This window comes from Eptatretus burgeri, chromosome 5 (genome assembly GCF_056783735.1).
Source record: "Eptatretus burgeri isolate ZD-2024b chromosome 5, Ebu_testis_v1, whole genome shotgun sequence".
NCBI lineage: Eukaryota > Metazoa > Chordata > Myxini > Myxiniformes > Myxinidae > Eptatretus > Eptatretus burgeri.
This window is the reverse complement of record NC_140965.1, coordinates 31,230,836-31,251,605: the sequence shown is the minus strand read 5'-3', so window position 1 is coordinate 31,251,605 and position 20,770 is coordinate 31,230,836. Positions and strand designations below refer to the sequence as shown.

At 43.2% G+C, this 20,770-nt stretch overlaps 1 protein-coding gene across 2 annotated transcripts in view; it reads right to left on the bottom strand.

Moving 5' to 3' along the window:
* The window catches only part of PRSS12 (serine protease 12), a 57,359-nt gene that overhangs the window by 9,643 nt on the left and 26,946 nt on the right, over window positions 1-20,770 (bottom strand). For both annotated transcript variants that reach the window (XM_085881277.1, XM_085881278.1), the window contains 4 exons: window positions 16,276-16,475; window positions 11,455-11,533; window positions 9,547-9,666; window positions 4,958-5,124 (listed from right to left, as the gene is read on the bottom strand). In XM_085881277.1, the coding sequence (XP_085737403.1) occupies window positions 4,958-5,124; window positions 9,547-9,666; window positions 11,455-11,533; window positions 16,276-16,475 (566 nt within the window). The remainder of the gene's footprint in view (window positions 1-4,957; window positions 5,125-9,546; window positions 9,667-11,454; window positions 11,534-16,275; window positions 16,476-20,770) is intronic.

The following is a 20,770-nucleotide window of genomic DNA, read 5'->3' as shown; positions in this document are numbered from 1 at the left end:
TCCATTGGGACCATACTCTGTGCGGAGCATTGGTGCTGCCTAAGCAGTCTCCTTGGCTATTAGACACAATCCTGGACAGGTCGCTACTCTGACACAGTATACCAGCATGCTCGCACTCATTTTGCCGATCTTGGAAGGATGACAGGCAGAGTTCACCCCACCTGGTATTAATTCAACAGCCGAGCGGGGTTTGAACTCAGGATCCCCGGATCCCAAGTTCACCACCCGAACCATTAAGCCAACACCAAGCATGATGTTGAATACCACTCACTAATTGTCTGACGTATGTTTTTCCCGCTGCGAGAGAGCGGCTTGGCACCACTTTTGGGTGCATCTACACGTGCAGCATGAAGCGCCTTGATTCAAAAGTTCCACAAAGACCATCTCTGGACAAGCGAAGTGCCAGAATCCATCCATCTGTTGGGACCACACTCTGCGCAGAGCGTTGGTGCTGCTTTAGCAGTCTCCTGGGCTATTGGGCACAATCCCGGATAGGTTACCACTACGACACAGGATACCAGCAAGCTGGCACTCATTTTGCCAACCTCAGAAGGATGACAGGCAGAATCAACCCCACCTGGTATTAATTCAACAGCCAAGAGGGATTTGAATTCAGGGTCGTAGGATCCCAAGCCCACCGACCTCACCATTAAGCCAACACCAGGCATACAAGTGCCAGAATCAAGGAAGGGTTTTCTTTTATTTCATTCCTCTCTTGTCTGTATTTCAGTCTGTGTGGAGGTTCCACGATTTAGGACTAATTTACCTCACGTATTATTACATTCTGAATTATTGTCCCTCGTAAATATTTGTCTATTTTCATTAAATCCACGTTTCTTTTAAGTTGATGTGTATTTGTCCTGGGGTTCGAGTATAAACCTCCCTGTGCTTCCATCTGTGCCTCCGTCATTCCACCAGTGCTAGGCCCTTCCCCTCCCCCATGCATTATAATCTCCGAGGATAAATGTGTCCACCTCCTAAGGAAAACCTCTCGGCTATCCAGGCTGGTGGTGTTAACCCCCGTCCACCACAATTGGGTTGGGGGATTAACTTAACAGCCAGATCCGCAACAATATATATATATATATATATATATATATATATATATATATATATATATATATATATATATATATATATATATATATACACATATGTGTGTGTAGTTGTATACAAGCCGGTAGGTGGACATGGGTAGTGGACTACCCAATATAACCTGACGTGATGGGCCTGTTTGATGGGGAATGACCTGAGGATTAAGCACAAGAAAATTCATGATTCTTGCTTCAAGGGTTAATGCTGCAGATTGTTTTTTTGTTAAAATACCCCCACATTTAGAGGTTTTTCGGCCGTTGCTAGGCAACGGAGGGGTCCATAGCAACGGTTCTTTCTCACACATAACTAGGACATACCATGAACCTACCATACCAGTTTCATGTATATCTGACTCATAGTCTCTGAGATATAACGAACTTCGTTTTTTTATTGTTTTCGACCAGGGTTCATTCAAAGTCTATCTTCTCCGACAGTTTTCAAAGGATCCGGCTGGAAATGTTTGACAATATGGCTGAATGTACTGCCCACAGTCGCTCGTGGCCGGATTTTTGTTTTTCGAAAAAATAAAATTTTTAATGATTTTTTCTAAAATTTCAAAGTCCCGTTGCTAGGCAACGGTGGTGTCCATAGCAACGGCTCTCATTTGCACACAACTAGCTCATGGTATGAACCTACCAACCAAGTTTCATCGAAATCGCCATTGTATTAACTGAAATCGCCATTTTAAATACTGATAATAAGGGAAGAACAAATCTCAATTTTTTTTTTTTCCGACTGCATCGGCTACCCAATATATTTTTAGGACAATTAATTTAGGATAATTTATGAACACAATTATGCTACTCACAATCACTTGAGATTATGAGATTGTGAATTGGACATTGTTTCGACTGTCACTTCACACTCGGCAGCATTTTAATGAGGTAATGAACAAATGATACGTAATGATGTAAGAACGCCCTTCTTTTTTCCTTTTTTTTTACAGGATCTAAGGCTCGTAATAGAGCTGCCCCACACACATCTCACACATTGACATACAGACGAATACACGAGACAAACACAGGACTGTTAGACGAGCTTGGAGGAAGTCCCGTCAACTTCCTGGGGCACTCTTGGTTCCAACAATTTCACAACAATGGTGCTGCCTTTCTCACTGCACTCAGCGAGGCATTTCCTGAGGAGTTTCCTTCTTGTTTAAAGAACGGGAAGAAAGATCAAGGGGAAGACAGAGTTTGGGGTTGGTGGGCAGAGAGGGGATGCAGTTGGGAGAGGAGGGGTTGAGGATTTGGGGTTGGGAGGAGGGGAATTGAAGGCTTGGGGTTTGGGAGGGGGGTTGAGGACTTGGGATTGGGAGGGTGGGGGTGTTGAAGACTTTGCGTTGTGAAGAGTTGAATGTGTAATACTGTATAATCATCAACCTTTTAAAACAGATGTCAATGATCATGGAAGAGGAGCCGGAAAACAAAGGGAGGGAAGGAGGAGGAGAAAAGACAAACAGGCAAACAGCATCAATGTGAGAAAATAAACCACAGGCTGATATGTTGGGGAGGCTTTGTGAGAATATAAAACATCATATCTGCATCATCATCAGCCCATTTAAGCTCGTGAAGGAGCCTCATTATCTGTATGAAATATAATTATATGTAACAAAATTTTCAGAACGGGATATCAAGCCAAAATTTCCAGTCGAGGCAGTTAAAGTCGTCAAGCATCTGGGTAGAGAAGTTCAGTACAGGGCCAGAATTATGGGCAGGCAGCCCAGGCCGGGCACCAGAGGGGGTGGGTTTGCAAGTTGCCATGCTTAGGGCGTGCCTGCTATGAAGCTATAACAACGAAATTTGATGCAGGAGGAGGCCCTTCAGCCCATCATCGACACCAACACCGAATTAAATACACCCCTCGAGCTAACGACCAAATTTGATTGTGGGTTTAGGAAGCGGAATGGGGATGAGAAAAGTGCGGCCAGCTCCGGGACATCACCAAGGTGTTAAAAATAAAATTAGCATTTTGGAGGGGGGGGGGTAGAGGGTGGGTGAAGACCACTGCCTACACTCACTACCCCTCACCACTGCCTGTTCTTGCTACCGCATCACCAATGACAGCCCTCAATACTCCCTCACCACTACCGATGATCGTTGCCTCACCACTGCCGACACTCTCCACCACCTCACCACTGCCTGCACTCGTCACCCCCTCACCACTGCCTGCACTCGCCACCCCCTCACCACTGCCGACATTCTCCACCACCTCACCACTGCCTGTGCTTGCAACCCCCTCACCACTGCCTGCACTTGCAACCCCCTCACCACTGCCTGCAATTTGGTCTTTTTCAGTAATGGCTTCTTTCCTGCCACCTGTCTAACCCTAACTAGCTTTATCAAGGGAACGGGATATTGTCGATTGATGAACTCTGACCCCCATCTTGTATATAGAGCCTTGGAGATCTTTCAAAGTCATTGGCGGATTTACAGTGATATCCCAAACCAGTTTCCTGCTTGCCCGGCTGCTGAGTTTGGATGGGTGACCTATCTGGGTAGAGTCTGCATGGTACGATAAGTCTTACACTTCTGAATGATGATTTCACCATATTTCAGGGGACAATGAATGACTTTGAAATCTTATTATAACCCTCTCCTGAACAGTACTTCTCCACCACTTTATGTCTGACTTCTTTGGAAAGCTCCTTGGTCTTCATGTTTACCTTATTGGTTGACCAAGTGAGTTGCACCTTCAAACTCCTTGGATAAGTGGGGGAGCTTAATTTTTTTAACTTAAACCACTGATTACATACAGGTGAAACCTACTACACTTTTTTATAACCTTTCAAACAAATAATTTGCTCCTGAAGTGATTTAGTGTTAATTAGGTAAAGGGTTTGATAACTTTGGTCAGGTCAGGTCGTGGTTGACCTGCTACTGGTAACATGTAACCCAGTACTACCTGCCACATGGTCGAGTTGGTCGGCAACTAAACTGGCTTCCCCACTAGACCCATCTAGTGAGGAGGGTGAGTGGACTCCCGACGATATTAAAAACAAGAGCTGAAAAAGGACAGATAAGTTTATCCAGAGACACGTACAAGTAATAAATAAACGACACGGGCCGTTTCTTCGCTCTCACGTGCCCGTACGTGCGTGGCCCGGAAGTTCGCATATTATTCGCAGTTACGATTATTCACAATTTAATTTTAATACCCAATTATTCAATAAGCGCCAACGTATTTTACCTTTTCGCAATGTCGTGGCAAGGAAAAACAAAAAGAGAAGAGAAGAGAGAGAAAATTTTTTTACTTCCTGGTTCGGAGCATACCAGCATTCTGATGTTACCGAAATTTATGCACCGTCAAATATGAAAATGATCATAACTTGGGCCATTGTTTTTATCTATAAATGCGCATAAGAAATCGAGAAATTATTAGAATACACGAAGTCATCACTCTCCGGAAGCCCGTACGTTGCAACCCGTAATGGGGAACGTGGCTGTGCTTCCCTTCCCCATCGGCCACGCCCACGCAACAACGTGTCTTGTCATTGGTTTGGTAAATAAATGGCCATAACTTGGGAAGCACTTGTCCGATTAATATCAAACCTTGAAAAGGTACATCCTCAGGTCCCCAGCAATATATCTGGCAAGTTTCAATTAGATCGGACCAGTGGTTGTCGAGAAACAGCGGTCACACACACACACACACACACACACACACACACACACACACACACACACACACACACACACACACACACACACACACACACACACACACACACACACACACACACACACACACACACACACACACACACACACACACACACACACATTGCTGGAATTATAGATAGATGTATATGAAAGGGAAGAATACAATGAGAGATGTAAACCGTTTCCATAGACGATTGTCTCACCATAACCGACCAGCCGGATGAGAGCCACATCATGGCGATGATGTCGACGGGTGTAACCAGGATGGGAAATAATGCGTTGTACGTGCAATTCCTGTTCCTGCTCCTCCCGAACAAGCAGGTGATGGTCTCCGACCCGTACCATGTACTTCCACGGATCAGGCCCATAGCTATATCGGAGAAAAGTAATACAGCACCATAAACATGCCTTCGATAATTATCAGTGTATTTTGTTTTATTTTTTGTATACATTGTCGAGGCTCGTGGAAGAGCTAAAACTAGTACACAGAACAAACACAACAGGACAAAAGGAAAAGTAGAAGGAGGGAGGGGGGCACCAACAGCAGAGTTGACGGCCGAGATAGGGAGGAACTTCAAACAATGGGTGTGGGGAGAAATGGGGGGGGGCAGGAGATGATGCATGGGTAGAATAAGATGGACACAGAAGGAAACTCTCAGGAGGGAGAACTGGAAATTTTGAAGGAGGAGCGAATGGGGTGGGGTTTGGAGGGGGGGTTAAGAGGGTAGAAAATATAATGGCTTTGAATTGCGAATGATCTGAGATGGTGGTGAAGAGCTGTCTTGAAGTCCTGGAGGGAAGAATGAGATTGAAGAGAATGTGGAAGTTGGTTCCACAGGTGGGAAAAAAGAGGAACGAATGAGTGGAGGTCAAAAGTGATCCTGGATTTGGTAATTTCCCCCAGAAGGGGGTTGATGGTGGAGCATATGTGCTCTGCAGAAACCTGGGGGCATGGAAAGAGAAGATGGTGCAAGACTGAAGTGATTGGCTCATACACTCAGATTTATCACAGGACATTCCAATAATCTTGAAAGCCTTGGTTTCCATGGCGTCAAGCTGAGCAAGATGTGAGGCAGGGGACCCAGCCCAGTGGGGAGAGCAGTACTCCATCAAGCTGTGGATGAAAGCCTTGTGGGTGGATAGTTCAGGTATGCCAAGGATGGACTTTGTACAACTGAGGATGCCCCGTCGGTGGCTGGTTTTGAAAGCCAACTTTGAAAGGTGGTTTACACATGAAAGATCATGGCAGATAGTGAGACCAAGAAGCTTGAGTGAAAGGACTTCTTCAAGAGGATTGTTGAGAAAGTACATTGGGGGGGTTCCAGATGGTCCTGTCAGAGAGACATAGTGAGAGTGTGAGATTTGTCCGGATTGAAAGACATGTTCCACGTGTTGGACCAGTTTGTGATTTTACCCAGATCTGCAGTGAGCGGAGAAGCTGCTGCTTGCCGATCTGAGGGATGACAGAGAGAACGGCAGAGGGTGGAGTCATCAGCAAAGAGGTAAAGAGGATTTTCCAGAGTCAGAGAGATCATTCATGAAAACCAGAAAAAGAACAGGGCCCAGCACACTGCTTTGAGGAACTCCAGCCTGACCAGGAAGGGGGGATGAGAGAACTCCATGAAGGGCCACACGTTGGCTGTGACAAGAGAGGAAGTCTGCGAGCCATGAGTGGAGATGGCCTTGGATACCATAGGAAGAGAGTTTGGTGAGCAGGGCAGGGTGCCAGACCGTATTGAAAGCAAGTGATATGTCTCGGGATATGGCTCTGATTTCATGTCTGGCATTGAGGATCTCTCTCCATTGTTGGGAGAGCAGAAGCAGCATATCCAGGGTAGAGTGACCTGGTCTGAATCCAAATTGATGATCGGAAATCAAGCCATTGGAAAAGAGGAAGAATTTAATGTCTGAAGCGATTATGGATTCTAAAACCTTGCTGATGATTGGGAGAAGGCACATCTGTGGGGAAAGCATACAGGACAATGCCAGACAGCTATAGATGAGAAAAGCAGGGTTTTAGGTTATATTCATGAGAGGATAAATGATAAATCAAGAGGTAGTTTTAACACTGTCTTGGAATTGAGTGAGTCCACATATAGAATATTGTGTTTAGTTTTGGTCACCACAACTGAGGAAGGACACAGCTGCCACAAAGAGAGGGTTCATTACAGGGCTACTCAATTGGTTCCAGGGCTAGCTAGATTCAGCCATGAGGAACGGTTGAAGGAGACAGGGCTTTATAAATGGGAGAGTAGGCAATTGTGAGGATGATATTGTTGTGGTTGACGAAATTCGCAAACCACCATTCAGGTCCCGTAGGTGAGATATCTCTGTAAGTATATGTGTAGTTAGGCCCAAACCCGTTGTTTAGAGGGAATAAATGTCATTCATTCGGGCTGCGACCCTTTTAGATAGCCGTTTTTCTTTTACTATCTTTATTTTGGACCAGCCGCCATTACTACCACCACAACCACCACCAACCACGTCTCAACAGCCATCACACAACAACCACCAACCGCAACACCGCTTCACAACAACAGCCACGACCCTTGCCGTCACATCTCGCTCTCGCAACCATCGCATCACCGCCATTCCCGCGCCGCTTGTGGGCACCGATCCTGGACTCGTACAGGGCGCGCACCGAGCAGCGGGTGCAAAAACACCAGCCTTTCCGAGAAATCGGATCAAGAATCATTCACGCCCACTTTTCCTCTGTCCAATGGGGAGCCAGCCAGAGGTGAAGGGTCGAAGGTGAAGGAGCGAAGCCCCGGGGGCGATAAAGGGCCGCGTTCGCTCGCCGAAAAGGCAGTTGTTGAGGGAGTTTCTGAATCGGGAGAGAAAAAGAGTTTCTGAATCGCAGTTGGACGGAGTTGAGAAGAGTGGAGAGTGGGAGAGTTGGAGAGTTGTGGCGGCGGCGAAGGCAGTCGAGAGGGCGCTCGTGTCAGAGTCGGGGAGCTGCGGAGAGGGGAGGCCGGTAACGCGACCGAGGTCGCGGTGGAGTCGCTCGTCGCGGGACCCAAGCCAGCGAGATATCCTCATTCCCCCGAGCATCAACAACCCCCTCCTGTTTCCCCCCGCGCTGAGATAGTGTGAGAAGGGGGCCCCGTTCCCACCCCATTCCAGGCAGTGCCAGCGAGGCCCGCGGAGTCGGGGCGCCACCGCCATTTTGCGGCTCATCACCAGACGGGTAGGCTCGATGCGGTCTCGGCCCCAGGCCCGTCTGCCCCCTTGTAGTTGAGGGTGGTCCCTTTTTCTTTTGCTTTGAGTATATGTGTTGTCGGCGCCGTCTGTGAAGTAAAACTGTATAAGTGTTGCCGTGTGCTCGGTAGTCGGTAGGAGATCTGCAGTGTGTTTTTCTTTTGTTGCATTTGCTTTTTGTGCAGAATTGTAGTGTTACTTTTACATTTGCTTTTGGTGTATAATTGTATATGTGTGCTTTCCGTTTGCCGCGGAATAAATGTGCTTTATGTTGAACTGTTTTTCCCGTTTCGCTTCGTCTTTTCTTTTATTGAATCTCCATCTTACTTCACGTAAAGGGTTGGTCGTGGGCTAAATACGCCCGATAATTAATCGAACCGTCGAGGTTGACGATAACACCGCTCGGTTATCCCGATAGTACGGAACGGGTCGCTTAAAGTGGCCCGTGTCCGAAGTCGACCTGCGGCGAGGTGCGATCGCCCGGTCTACCCTCCGTGTGGGTACTTAGGTAGGTTGAATTTGGCGAGCAACCCTATCCCACGCGGGGGGCCGATTGGCACGATCATGGTGAGGCCGAAACGCCCACCCGTGACTAGTTCCCGGCGTTAGTCCGAGAGGGTCACGACGGGATTGTCCGTCCGGTGGGCGACGTGCCGCGATTCGAGTTACGTGGCCGCTCGCACGCCGGCGGGCGCGAATCCGCAACAATATGATGGAGATGTTCAAGATAATGAAGGATGTGGACAAGATAGGTGAAGTGGAGATTTTCAGCAGAGTGGACAGTGTTAAGACCACAGGCCCCAGCTTGAGGGTAAAAAAACAAAAACATTTGAGAGTTAGGACAGTTTTAAGGCAGGGTTCTTTCAGTCAGAGTGGTTATTGCATGAAATGATCTCCCCAGAAAGGTAGTGGAAGTGGAGGGGATGGATAGCTTTAAATAGGAATTATATAGGTACCAGGATGCTTTGGAGATAGAGGGTATTGGCAGTACTTGAAGGTAACTTGTGTGTGGATGGGTGATGGATAGTGGGGTTGGTGCAACACAGGCATGATGGGTCAAATGGCCCCCTCCTGCTCCACAGTTCCTTTTGTGCATATATTACAACCCACCCAGACAAGGCAGCACCAAGAGAAAAGACTATTGGGAAGGGAGATGGGGGAACTGGGTATAGTCATGGCAGAACTCTACTTGAATGTAAATGAAATGAAGGAGACAGGCCAAAACAAAATATCCTTGTCTACATCACTACCACACCATTGTGACAACCCTTGTACCATCGCATTGGTGAGGTATGGGAGAAGGTGGAGACCTATAATCTTGACAGAACATCAGGGCACTCATTAACAAAGGCTTCCATGACCAAGAACCAATCTTGGGTAAGTCACGAGTACATCTATCAGGGTGTGGAAATTTTCGCTGCGGAGCCATGGGAATTGAAACTACACAAGTGAGGGCAATGCAACAAGGCTTTTACCTATTCCCCACAAAGTTACTCTCTTTAATCCCCCCTACCCTGACCCCCTCCACTCCAACCCCGATGAGGATAGGTGTGATTATTGATGTTGGCTTGTGTTTATGACTGTGTATTCTCACCGTTTGAAACAGTGTGCGGCCGTAAGGAGCCAGCAGCTACTGATTAGAGTGGCGCCACAAAGGAACCGTCGTTCACCAAGTCCATCAAACCACAAAGATGCCTGCCAGGGCCAGCCTCCCCTGTCATGCAATGCACAAAAAAATACCAATTTCAACAGTTAATTGTTGCCATTATACGAAGGTTGAGAAATATAGCTTCAAGTATTGCCAATAAAACAACAACATTTCTCAGGGATTCTATCTCTGCACACATTCAGTCTTGTGAATGAGTTTGTCCATAAGCTACACAAATGAAAGAGCTTTAAGAACTAACTAGGAATAAATGCAGGTTTTAAGGAAGAACCTTCCAGATCATTGTCAAGAACTCAGGAGATCAGAGTGCAGATGTTACCTGTCTGACTGTTGTGTTGATTTGCCTTTAAACAAGTTCGATTTGTGGCAACCTTACTCAAACCTGACAGGGTTGTTGAATCAAAAAAAAAAAGGTTTTATTTTCCTCTACTTTTTATTCCTTCTGAGCTCGTTTCCATTGTGAGATGGAAAGCCAGCTCGATATCAAACTTAAGAAACCTACCTTGAGTCATAAGTTCTTGATTATCGAAATGTTCCAAAACCTTTAAAACATCTCCTTAAGATGAATGGATATGTTCCAAGGATCATCAGAATGTCTATTTGTTACCTGCATTCCATTCCTTAGACTGCCCCTCCGTTCCATAGCATTTTTAGCATCATACCATGTATCGGAATTAGATCCTGATGGTAAGAGGAAGCAAATCAATAATAATCAAAACAACATACTTTCGAAGTTACTTACTTTTGTCAGGGCTGGAAGGACAACCAAGAGGTATACACACACACACACTCCCCTCTGAGCTGTCTTGCCTGGGTTTGAATCCAGATCCAGCTATAAACTGTCATCCTAGTATCTCACAGGCACAGCGATTCATCATTGTTAAACTGGGCATCCCATCTTCCGGCATTAGTTGGTGGATGCAAAAGATCCCACATTGTCCTTCACGAAGAGTAGGTAAGCTTTTGCCAGCACCATGGTCAAGTTCCTGCTTTAACCTACAGGGGGCACTGCATCAGTGGTACAGCCTCACACCTGCAAGAGCTGATATGATGAAAACGACGTGCTGCATACGAACGATCGAACTTAGTTTTGTCATTTTTCTTTTTTTGACAATGTTTTTCAAAGTTAACCATTTTATTCTTGGAAACTTGGTGGACAGGTTGGGTGTGTGACAAGGACAAATTGGTTAGATTTTGGTGAAGATCAAAATCCAGATCCAGATTCTCGAATTTTTTTTTTTTTTATGATTCTTTAACATTGAGAGATAGGGCTAAAAATGATATATAGCCCGATATCTCAAAAAGTTATGGATGAGTTAGGAGAAAACTTAGTGGATGAGTTGGGTAGGTTACAAGAACAAGCTAATTATGTTTTCTTTGAGGTGGGGATTCAGATTCGGCCCATCACCGGGATACAAAATGTAGACTGTTCAGCCTGGCGGAGGTATGCGCACTACCTAGCGTCGTTCTAATTGTGAATTCTACTGAATGCAATTATGTTGAATAGATGCAATAGAATATCCAATTTATTCATCTAATTTATTCATGTATTCTTCAGTATGCTACTCAAACTAAACTGATTGATTGTAGAACGTATTATTTAATTTCCCCTGGAAATTTGTTTGATTGGCCGAGACGATATGATAATAATAATAATAATAATAAATGATAAAAGAAATAACTGTCTGTTTCAAACGTTTTGCTCTGTAGTGCAAGTTGGATTGCAGGATCTATGAGTAAATCAAAGCAAGACGAACAATGGAATACAAGTACCAAATTTATTGATTAAATATGACCACACTCTCGGTATGGATTTATACCTGCACCTTGTCTCACCTCAAAGCCTTGGATCCTCCCACAATTCTCCGTATCCTTTTGCCGACACGTCGCTTGCCACAAACTGCAGAAACAGGGCCTGAAACAACAGTCATAAATCAAAATGAGAGAATTGATTCAATATATTCTGTAATCAAAGGTTTTCATAATCATAGGTTATTCAAAGGTCTCCTGTATCAAGGCCAAAGCACAAGTTCTGTTGCTCTCACGTCACAGGTAGGTTGGTGGTCTCAGTGTTTTGCAGCCTCTCCTCCAGTCTCGTTCCCTATGCTCTCTCAGTTCTTTGACTCTTCCCAACAACCCGAAGATGCACACGTACTTCTCGAAACCCACCCGTCGTTAAACTTCCAAAATCCAGGTTAACAGCACACCTCAACTCTTTATTCCTTGCTTCTCCCGCTTGTGGGACCACCTTACAAAGACAGTTCTATCCCACTCTTCTGTTCAGGTCTTCCAGCAGGTGGTGCACCACCATCTCCCCCATCCTTAACCACAATCTTTATTACCCCCAAGAACCCTTCCTAACCCAACAATCATTCTTTGAAGTTGCGGTGTTTCCTCCACTCCTCTTTGTTCATTCCTTTACCGAATGTGTACAGGAGTTGCCTTGCTGCCATACTTTCAGTCCATACCCTCCATCACCTTGCTTTTCCATGAGACTTGATCTTTTAAAGAATTTAACACAAAAAAACAACAAACTTGGTTTCGTGGAAAGAAAACAGATGTTACGTATCCTCCAAGGAGAGAGTTGAATGGAGTTGTCATGTGACTACAAAATGTGGATGGTGAGATGCAACAACATTTTCATTATTATTACCTTCAACACCGAAGGTGGTTACATTTTCACCCTTGTCTAGTTTTTTTTGTCTGTCTGTCTGTCTGCGAGTGGGATATCTCAAAAAGTCATGGATGGATTTGAACCAAACTTGGTGGACAGGTTGCGTGTGTGACAAGGCTGAATTGATTTGATTTTGATGAAGATCGAGATACAGATCCAAGTCTTCTTCTTCTTTCGGCTGCTCCCGTGAGGGGTCGTCACAGCGGATCATCCGTATGATCCGCATAGTGATTTGGCACATGTTTTATGCCGAATGCCCTTCCTGACGCAACCCTGGTCGCCTCTTATGACACAGGGATATGGTACACCTATTTTAACCGGGGTATACACCGGCCCAGTACACTGGTACTCATTTCGCCGACCTCGGAAGGATGACAGGCTGAGTCAACCCCCTGGTGTATTAATTCAGTGGCCCAACGGGGCTTGAACTCAGGACCATTTGGATCCCAAGCCGCTGCCCTAACCACTGCGCCAACACCAGGCTACTTCACCAGTGCGATACAGATATGGATCGAGATACAGATCCAAGTACAATAGATTATTTATTTATTTTTTGAGTGATTCTTCACCAGTGAGATATAGGCCCTCCAAAACGATACATAGCATGATATTTCAAAAAGTTATGAATGGATTGTGACAAAACTTGGTATATGAATTGGTTAGGTGACAAGAACAAGTCGATTTCATTTTGGTTCAGCTCTGAATGTAGATCTGACCTATCAGTGGGATACAAAACATAAACTGTTCATCCTGGCGGAGGTATGTGTCATTCTGGTTTCATTAGCCATCAATTTCACCGCCCTTGGAGGGTACTTTAACACCCGGTGCACGGTGCCTGCTCAGTCCCGGATTAAGTCCACTCGGCTGTCAAAACATCAGATGTGAGCCTTGCCTTATACTGTGCAGTTGTGCTCATTGGAGTTTATTTTGTTTTTGAATTGACAACAGTCTGTAAATTTCAACAGGTTTGATGTTTGCATTGGGCAAATATTTCGCAACTACTCTCTTTTCCATCCTCTCTTATCTCACTTGCAACCATCTGTATTTTCAGCACACGCATTAAAGAAGGAAACAAGTGGTTATGGTTATTGATTACCAACACTATAAAGGAAAATTCCCTTGTAAAGTAATCTTTCCCAGCATACATTATTCTGCCTTTATTTAACAAAAAGGTCAGGTCAAGCACGAACCACCGTCATACACAGACGGCCAGTATATATTGTTATGCCTGGTGTTGGCTTAATGGTTAGGGTGGTGGGCTTGGGATCCTAGGATCCTGAGTTCAAATCCCTCTTGGCTGTTGAATTAATACAAGGTGGGGTCGACTCTGCCTGTCATCCTTCTGAGGTCAGCAAAATGAGTAGCAGCTTGCTGGTATCCTGTGTCGGAGTGGTGACCTGTCCAGGATTGTGCCTAAAAGCCAGAGAGACTGCTTAGGCAGCACCAACGCTCTGCGCAGAGTATGGTCCCAATGGATGGGTGGATATAATGTTGGCTTTTCATGTATAGGGGAGCTTAAAGTTGGTTATTATATCTTTATTACATTAAAATGTACCTCAGCATCGTATATAAGTTAATATATCTTTATTACCTTAAAATGTACCTTAGCATAGTATATAAGACATGCTCGACAGTAGTGGAAAGGTTAATGTAATCCAATGCTTGGCAAGTGTGGTAGACATTCACGAGTCCAAGTATAGACCATTCGGTTGTTGAGAACTTCAAAACATTGATGAACGAAATCTCAGATTTTCGGTATGCCATTTCTTATGGGATGTTACAGTGAGAAAAGGAAGTGCCGCTGAGTTTGTGCCCAAAATATGTTAGTTTCAGATCATGATGACTCAAACTGTGTCGACATCCTGGAATCCAACATTTTTGGCTTTTTCAGAATAGACCAACTTAGTTTTCTGCGGCGACGAGGGTGTTCTTCGTATTCTCACAAATATATTTTGACAATAAAGACTCTCCACAGATAACAAATCAGCTTGGGCAGACATTTAAAATTTGATGATGTTGACCCTAAAAAAGCCACAGTGTTTGTGCTCAGGGAGTCTTGAGTCATCGAGGCTCGGGTTTCCCCTCACCAGCTCCATGAACGTCTCAACTCCTTCAACACTGATCAGCCACCATGCTATTTCGATCAACAGTTGGACTGCATTTGATCACGTTGGTGATGGTAATGCTGTGACTGAGCAACTATCTGGAAGGGCCACATTAAAGTTACAATCCCAACCTACCGCAAGTAGGCCATGAGTCAGACCCGTCATTTTTGGCCACTGGTACCATCCGATGAGAATAATGCTCATCGTAATTTTTGGCAGGGTATACATCTCTACAGTCAGAAACTATCAATGATCTCAGGTACGACCTATTCTGTGCAAAGAAAGGTGAGATAGAGAGCCACCAGCTTCCACTATGCAGGGACTGCTTAGTGAAACACGCACAAACTACCAGGCTGCAATATGGAGACGATGTCTTGAACAGGACCCGAAAGTACCAAGTCATGTTGGCCGAGGATGGAAGATGGAGAAGGAAGGAGTTGAACAGTTGGTGGTGCACTGGATGGATGGTCAGCCAGCACCTGAGGCGGTCCTTGATTTATTGGCCTGCAATTGTAAAAGGAAGTGTTCACTACCAAAATGTGTGTGTTTGTCAAACGGACTGAAATGCACTGATATGTGCAGACTGCCAGACTGAGAACTAGGCATCCATCTTTGAGTCAGACGATGGGGAAAGTTTAGATGAGGATATTGAAGAACTGGATAATGATTATGATTTTTAAGTTCATCTTGAACATTTTATATCACTTACAATCAGTGCATATGATCAGAGATGTCTTAGAAACTATAAAGGACTCATCTTTGGTTCATAAGACAATATGTTTATCAGCAACACATTGGGCCTAGGTAATGGCCTTGTTAGTGCAGAACACCACATTTGTGTTTCTATTCTGTAATTTTATGCCCTACAAACAGAAGATTGTGTTTCATTTTCACCTTTGACTCATTCATCAGATTGCACATGATTAACCATCTTGCTATTGTCTTCTTGGTTTATATTGTGAAATGCAGGTGTTTGATACCTTCATATGTGCATTATTGAGTACCTAAATACTTGAAATTCTGTATTTTTTGAGAAATTACAGGGAAAAAAACATTAATCTTGTTCATGAACATGCTATCATTTACCTTTGTTTGACTCTTGGAAAGTATCCTTCAATAACAACAGGGAAAATATCATGACATTGACCAAACTACATAAATCCGTCCAAATTAGGTATTTTTTTTTCATTTGGAGGGTGGGGTAACATTGTCTGCTCTACTGATCTTAATATACAACATTCAAAAAAGAAATTTAGATTTTTGGATTTCATAATAAATTTGCGAAACACCCATGTAATCATATTGTTCCAGAACTTTTATTTCCTTTCCACAGTAAATGAGAGACAAATACTTTTCTGAAGGTGGTATGATTTATCACAAAGGAAATAGACACTGATATATGTGTCACCAATGACATACCTTTCAACCTTGGCATGTTTAGCACTTTTTGTTGAGAAGCAAATGATCCTCGCAAAAGGTGAGACAAATTTCAATGTTAATGTTTGACTGATAAAAAAAAAAATGTTGTTAAGTTGAAGTAGGATGTCTTATCTTGTACTGGCCATTTTGCACAAAAGCTTATTTAAGGGTAGGCATATAAACAGGGTGATAACACACAAAAAGCTACCACCGATGCAATGCTATCATATATTTCGTAACTCTAGGGTTATATACGTTGCCAAAAATCTCTATGAGAACTATTCCCCCCCAGAGGGTACCAACCAACCCAACTGGCTCATGGACTAAAGGCCTCCATACATACATTTCCCCCCTAATGCTTCACCGAATTGCATATTTAAAATAAAATAAAAAACTGATCCGAAACAAACTGTGCAGAAAAATGTGGGTAGTTAAACTAAAAATATCCATGATGGTTACCTGAAGGACCTGCAGTAGCCGGCTCTCGGAAATTGCATATCACGCCAGCATCCTCACTATGACGACAGTTGTGCTGGTCAGATGCGAGGTGACCACAAGCACCAAGTGTCTGCTCATTTCCTTTGCACTTCACGTTGTCAAAGTGGATTGGTCCAGAGCCCTCACCAAAATATGCTAGGCCTCGGGCACGTGCGCGGCCACTGAGAAGAGATGCAGCAAACCAAGTCAGCAAGCACACAAGTTACAGGAAATTTTCCATCAAAACCAGTCCAAAAACTTGTTTGGCTTAATTTGCAAACAAGCAACTTCTTCACACGAGGTTCCTCAAGTAGCTTGAGCCACACAGTAAACTTTATAAGTAACTATCAAAACTACCTGTCGCTTTAATGACGGATTTAATCAAGACGCAGCATGTTGTCCCTCACAAACATTTTGCTCTGTTCACTCTATCATTTGCCTGAGGCCATCTTCCATTTCTTGGAAGTTAGCCAGCATCAGTTTCATCAATCATCCTTGCTGCTTATATATGGTGTGAGAAAGAATAAAAAAATCACTTCTGCTTCGCTGTGAAGCTCAGTGTTGGATGCTTTGGTTTGAACCTCCGCTTAAAATGAGTGAAATGAAACATTTTGAAAATTTATAATTATTCTCACTCCGATTTCAACGTCATCGTCATGCATTTTATCAAGTTGTTTAAACTTTACTTTTAAAAGATAATTATTTGTAATACTGGATACCACCTGGTGGCGCCATGTGATACACATTAACAGAGAGAGAATTGGGGTCTTCCCCCCACCTTGAACCTCCTCCCCCAGATAAGCTACCCCGACATCAACCATATTTGGGGTATCCTTTGGCAACATGAAAAATTCGTTTGGATTTGGTTCTGTAGTTATTTTTTGAAGTTTTTGAAGCGTCCTTACATAAACACAGAATATATATATATATATATATATATATATATATATATATATATATATATATATATATATATATATATATATATATATATATATATTAGATATACTGTATCATGCATTAAACTTCAAAATGGGAGCCTTACATCCTTCGAGTTGAAACATATTGCAAAGTAAAGAAAATGTGTCACCAAGGTTGATATGATGGACCTGTGCAAACACAGCATTTTCTTCCACCACGTCAACCACAGCCATAAGGCGATGTTCACATGCACACTGATACGATACAAACACAAAGCACGTCACAAGTGTGGAAATCGTCTTTTTTCCTGCACAAATGAGCAAGATGGCATCGGCTGCGTCAATGATGCAATGTTCTCCGCACCAATGACGTCCACACGGCTCATGACGTTTGCGATGCAGACCCAGACATTGTGTATTTTCTGAGCGTCTTTGTGCTCAGGTAGACATGAGTCGTACAGGCAAGGATTTCCCTTCACCAATTCCATCATCTTCTCAACTCCTTCATCACTGATCAGAGAAGAATGGCACAGCATAGTTCTCATTGCTCCATGTGTTGATGATTATGACGTCAATAGAGGCAATTTGCCATCTGGTGGCATTGTGGATATGATTTCAATCGCTACACGGTGCAATCGTAATAATCGGATCTGTATCCACATGCCATATATGCGTATCTGCATCTGAACATATGTGCACACAGACATTGAAAACCAATGATCGTGATTTTTACCATACCTGTATCCGTGTATACGTGAACACAGCTAAACGCAACTAATCGACCACCAGTTCACGTCATCAGATACAGGCTAACAAACTAAACAAATCAACGCATGAGATGTATTTATCAGACCTGACTTGTACAATGTGCATGTGCACACCATGGAGTGTGAGAGATGTGTTATATACATGAAATGGTGCAGAATTCAAAGGCAACATCTCATCTAATGAACACATGTTGGATAAAGATGCCACAAGGAATTTTGTCCACTGTGCTGCTTCAAGACTGAAGCAGTGGTGTCCCTGCACATCGGAGTAAGGATTTGGCCAGGGCACTGGCATGCAATGACCGACTTGCAAAAGACATGATGGGATCATTAACGACCATCACCAAAGGCTAGCAAACAGGACACCAAGCTTACCGTCCATCCTAGGGTTGGGCCTCGCCTGCAATGCAATGCCTCGCCTGCGAAGCACCAATCCAGCAACTTATAATCTGCTTAAGAATCGAACCCAGACTGGACAGCTCAAGAGTATGCATGCAACCTCCAAGCTATCTTGTCAGTCCAAAAGGCAAAATGTGCAACACTCAGGCAAGATTATGTGAACAGGGCATTGACCCGGCAAGAACGCCGAATATGGTATGAATCACATGTTATCGCATGAATGGATGAGTAAGGATTTGGGAGTGGACATGAAGTGCTTTAGGAACGGCACAGAAAGCTTCAAGGAAGTGTTCTGTTTGAACATGTGGTTTCTACTCCATAAACCCTGGCAGATAACCAAAATGGGAAAGGCATCAAGGCCGTCCAAAATACAAACCGCAGTGACAGCTGCATGTAAAATGTATTTATTGTCGCAGCTTGTCATATAAATCATTGTCTCTCTACCATGATTGTGTCAGTACTCTGCCCAGTCGTTCTCGTAAGAAATTGTACACCGAGCTGATTTCTTGTCACCTAGTAATTCTCTTGCCTCAAATTAGGTGATGTAAGCCAGACTTAAGTAAAAAGAAGGTGACACTACCCTGACACACAATGACAAGAAGGTTAATTTGGCTTTTCCAACAATCTTTGCAGCACTTCCAACACAATATATATATATATATATATATATATATATATATATATATATATATATATATATATATATATATATATATATTGAGGATAAACAGGGATGCATTACATAATTGGCTAAGGATAGCTGCTAGAGAAGATACCCCAAGCTCCCATCTTATTTTCTGATTACAGTATTTTCTCCCATCTTCTCCAGCCACTTTTGTCACTAATTCTTTCCCTTGCTCGTTTTGTACAACTGTTGTTCTCGTGTCAGTAAGTTGCCATTTAAATCCTCAGCCACCTCACTCTTCAAGGAGCCTACACCTTGCATTAAAAAAACAGCAATATCACCCACGTGCTCCGACTGTGCCCTACTGATTGCCAGTAAGCCATAAGTGCATCCATAGATTGATTACCTGCCTATTAGGGAGATGGAGGAGAGGGTGAGGCAATGGCATACCAATGTCATCTTGAGGCTGAATGATAATGTAATTAGGAATTCTGTGTTTTCATAAACCTTAATTTTAACCAAGTCAGAAGTTGCATTTTAACTTTAATATCTTCTTTCCTGGCTACAATTCAGAAACCTCGGTGTGTAATGGCTGCCTAAGCAGAGTGGATGTGTGGCAAGCTTCCTCTAATGGTTAGTACTTTTGCAGTCAGTGCTGCTATGACTGATTAATGGCCTATATAGCAGTTAAAAGGTCATTTAACTCCTTGCCGTTTTGTAATGCTTGTTCAATTAAATTAGCACTCTCTCCCTATTGCTTGATATTGAGCCTTGTCATTCAAAATAAAGAACTACATGAATAAATTAATTAATGCCGTAAAATTGTATCTTCACGTTTTCAATTTTGAAAAGTAATGACGGCACATGTATTATTTTTTGTTTGAATTATCATGTTCAATCATTCCTGCAACTTCGCAAAGATTGTGTTCATTCTTCCAGAGATAATGATTCTGGAACTTTCTTGATTTTGCAAACCAAATGTCTTTGATATATATATATATATATATATATATATATATATATATATATATATATATATATATATATATATATATATATATATATATATATATATATATATATATATATATATATATATATATATATATATATATTATATATTATATATATATTCTGGTGTTGGCGCAGTGGTTAGGGCAGCGTCTTGGGATCCAAAAGGTCCTGAGTTCAAGCCCCGTTGGGCCACTGAATTAATACACCAGGGGGTTGACTCAGCCTGCCATCCTTCCGAGGTCGGCGAAATGAGTACCAGTGTACTGGGCCGGTGTATACCCTGGTTAAAATAGGTGTACCATATCCCTGTGTCGTAAGAGGCGACCAGGGTTGCGTCAGGAAGGGCATCCGGCGTAAAACATGTACCAAATCACTATGCAGATCATACGGATGATCCGCTGTGGCGACCCCTAACGGGAGCAGCCGAAAGAAGAAGAGAAGATATATATATATATATATATATATATATATATATATATATATATATATATATATATATATATATATATATATATATATATATATATATATATATATATGACTCAATCAGGTCTGGCACCTGTAATTGGAGGGACTAACTAATCATCATTCACCTAATCAATGACCTCACGTGGCTAGGATTATCCAATAAATTAACTCCTCAAATGCTCTTCAAAGGGCTTACCTTGTGTAGCTTTTCTTGGTTGCTTGATGCAGCCTTCTTCGGCTCGAAGAGCATGGGAGGAGTTGTAGTAACTCTGTTATCTACATAC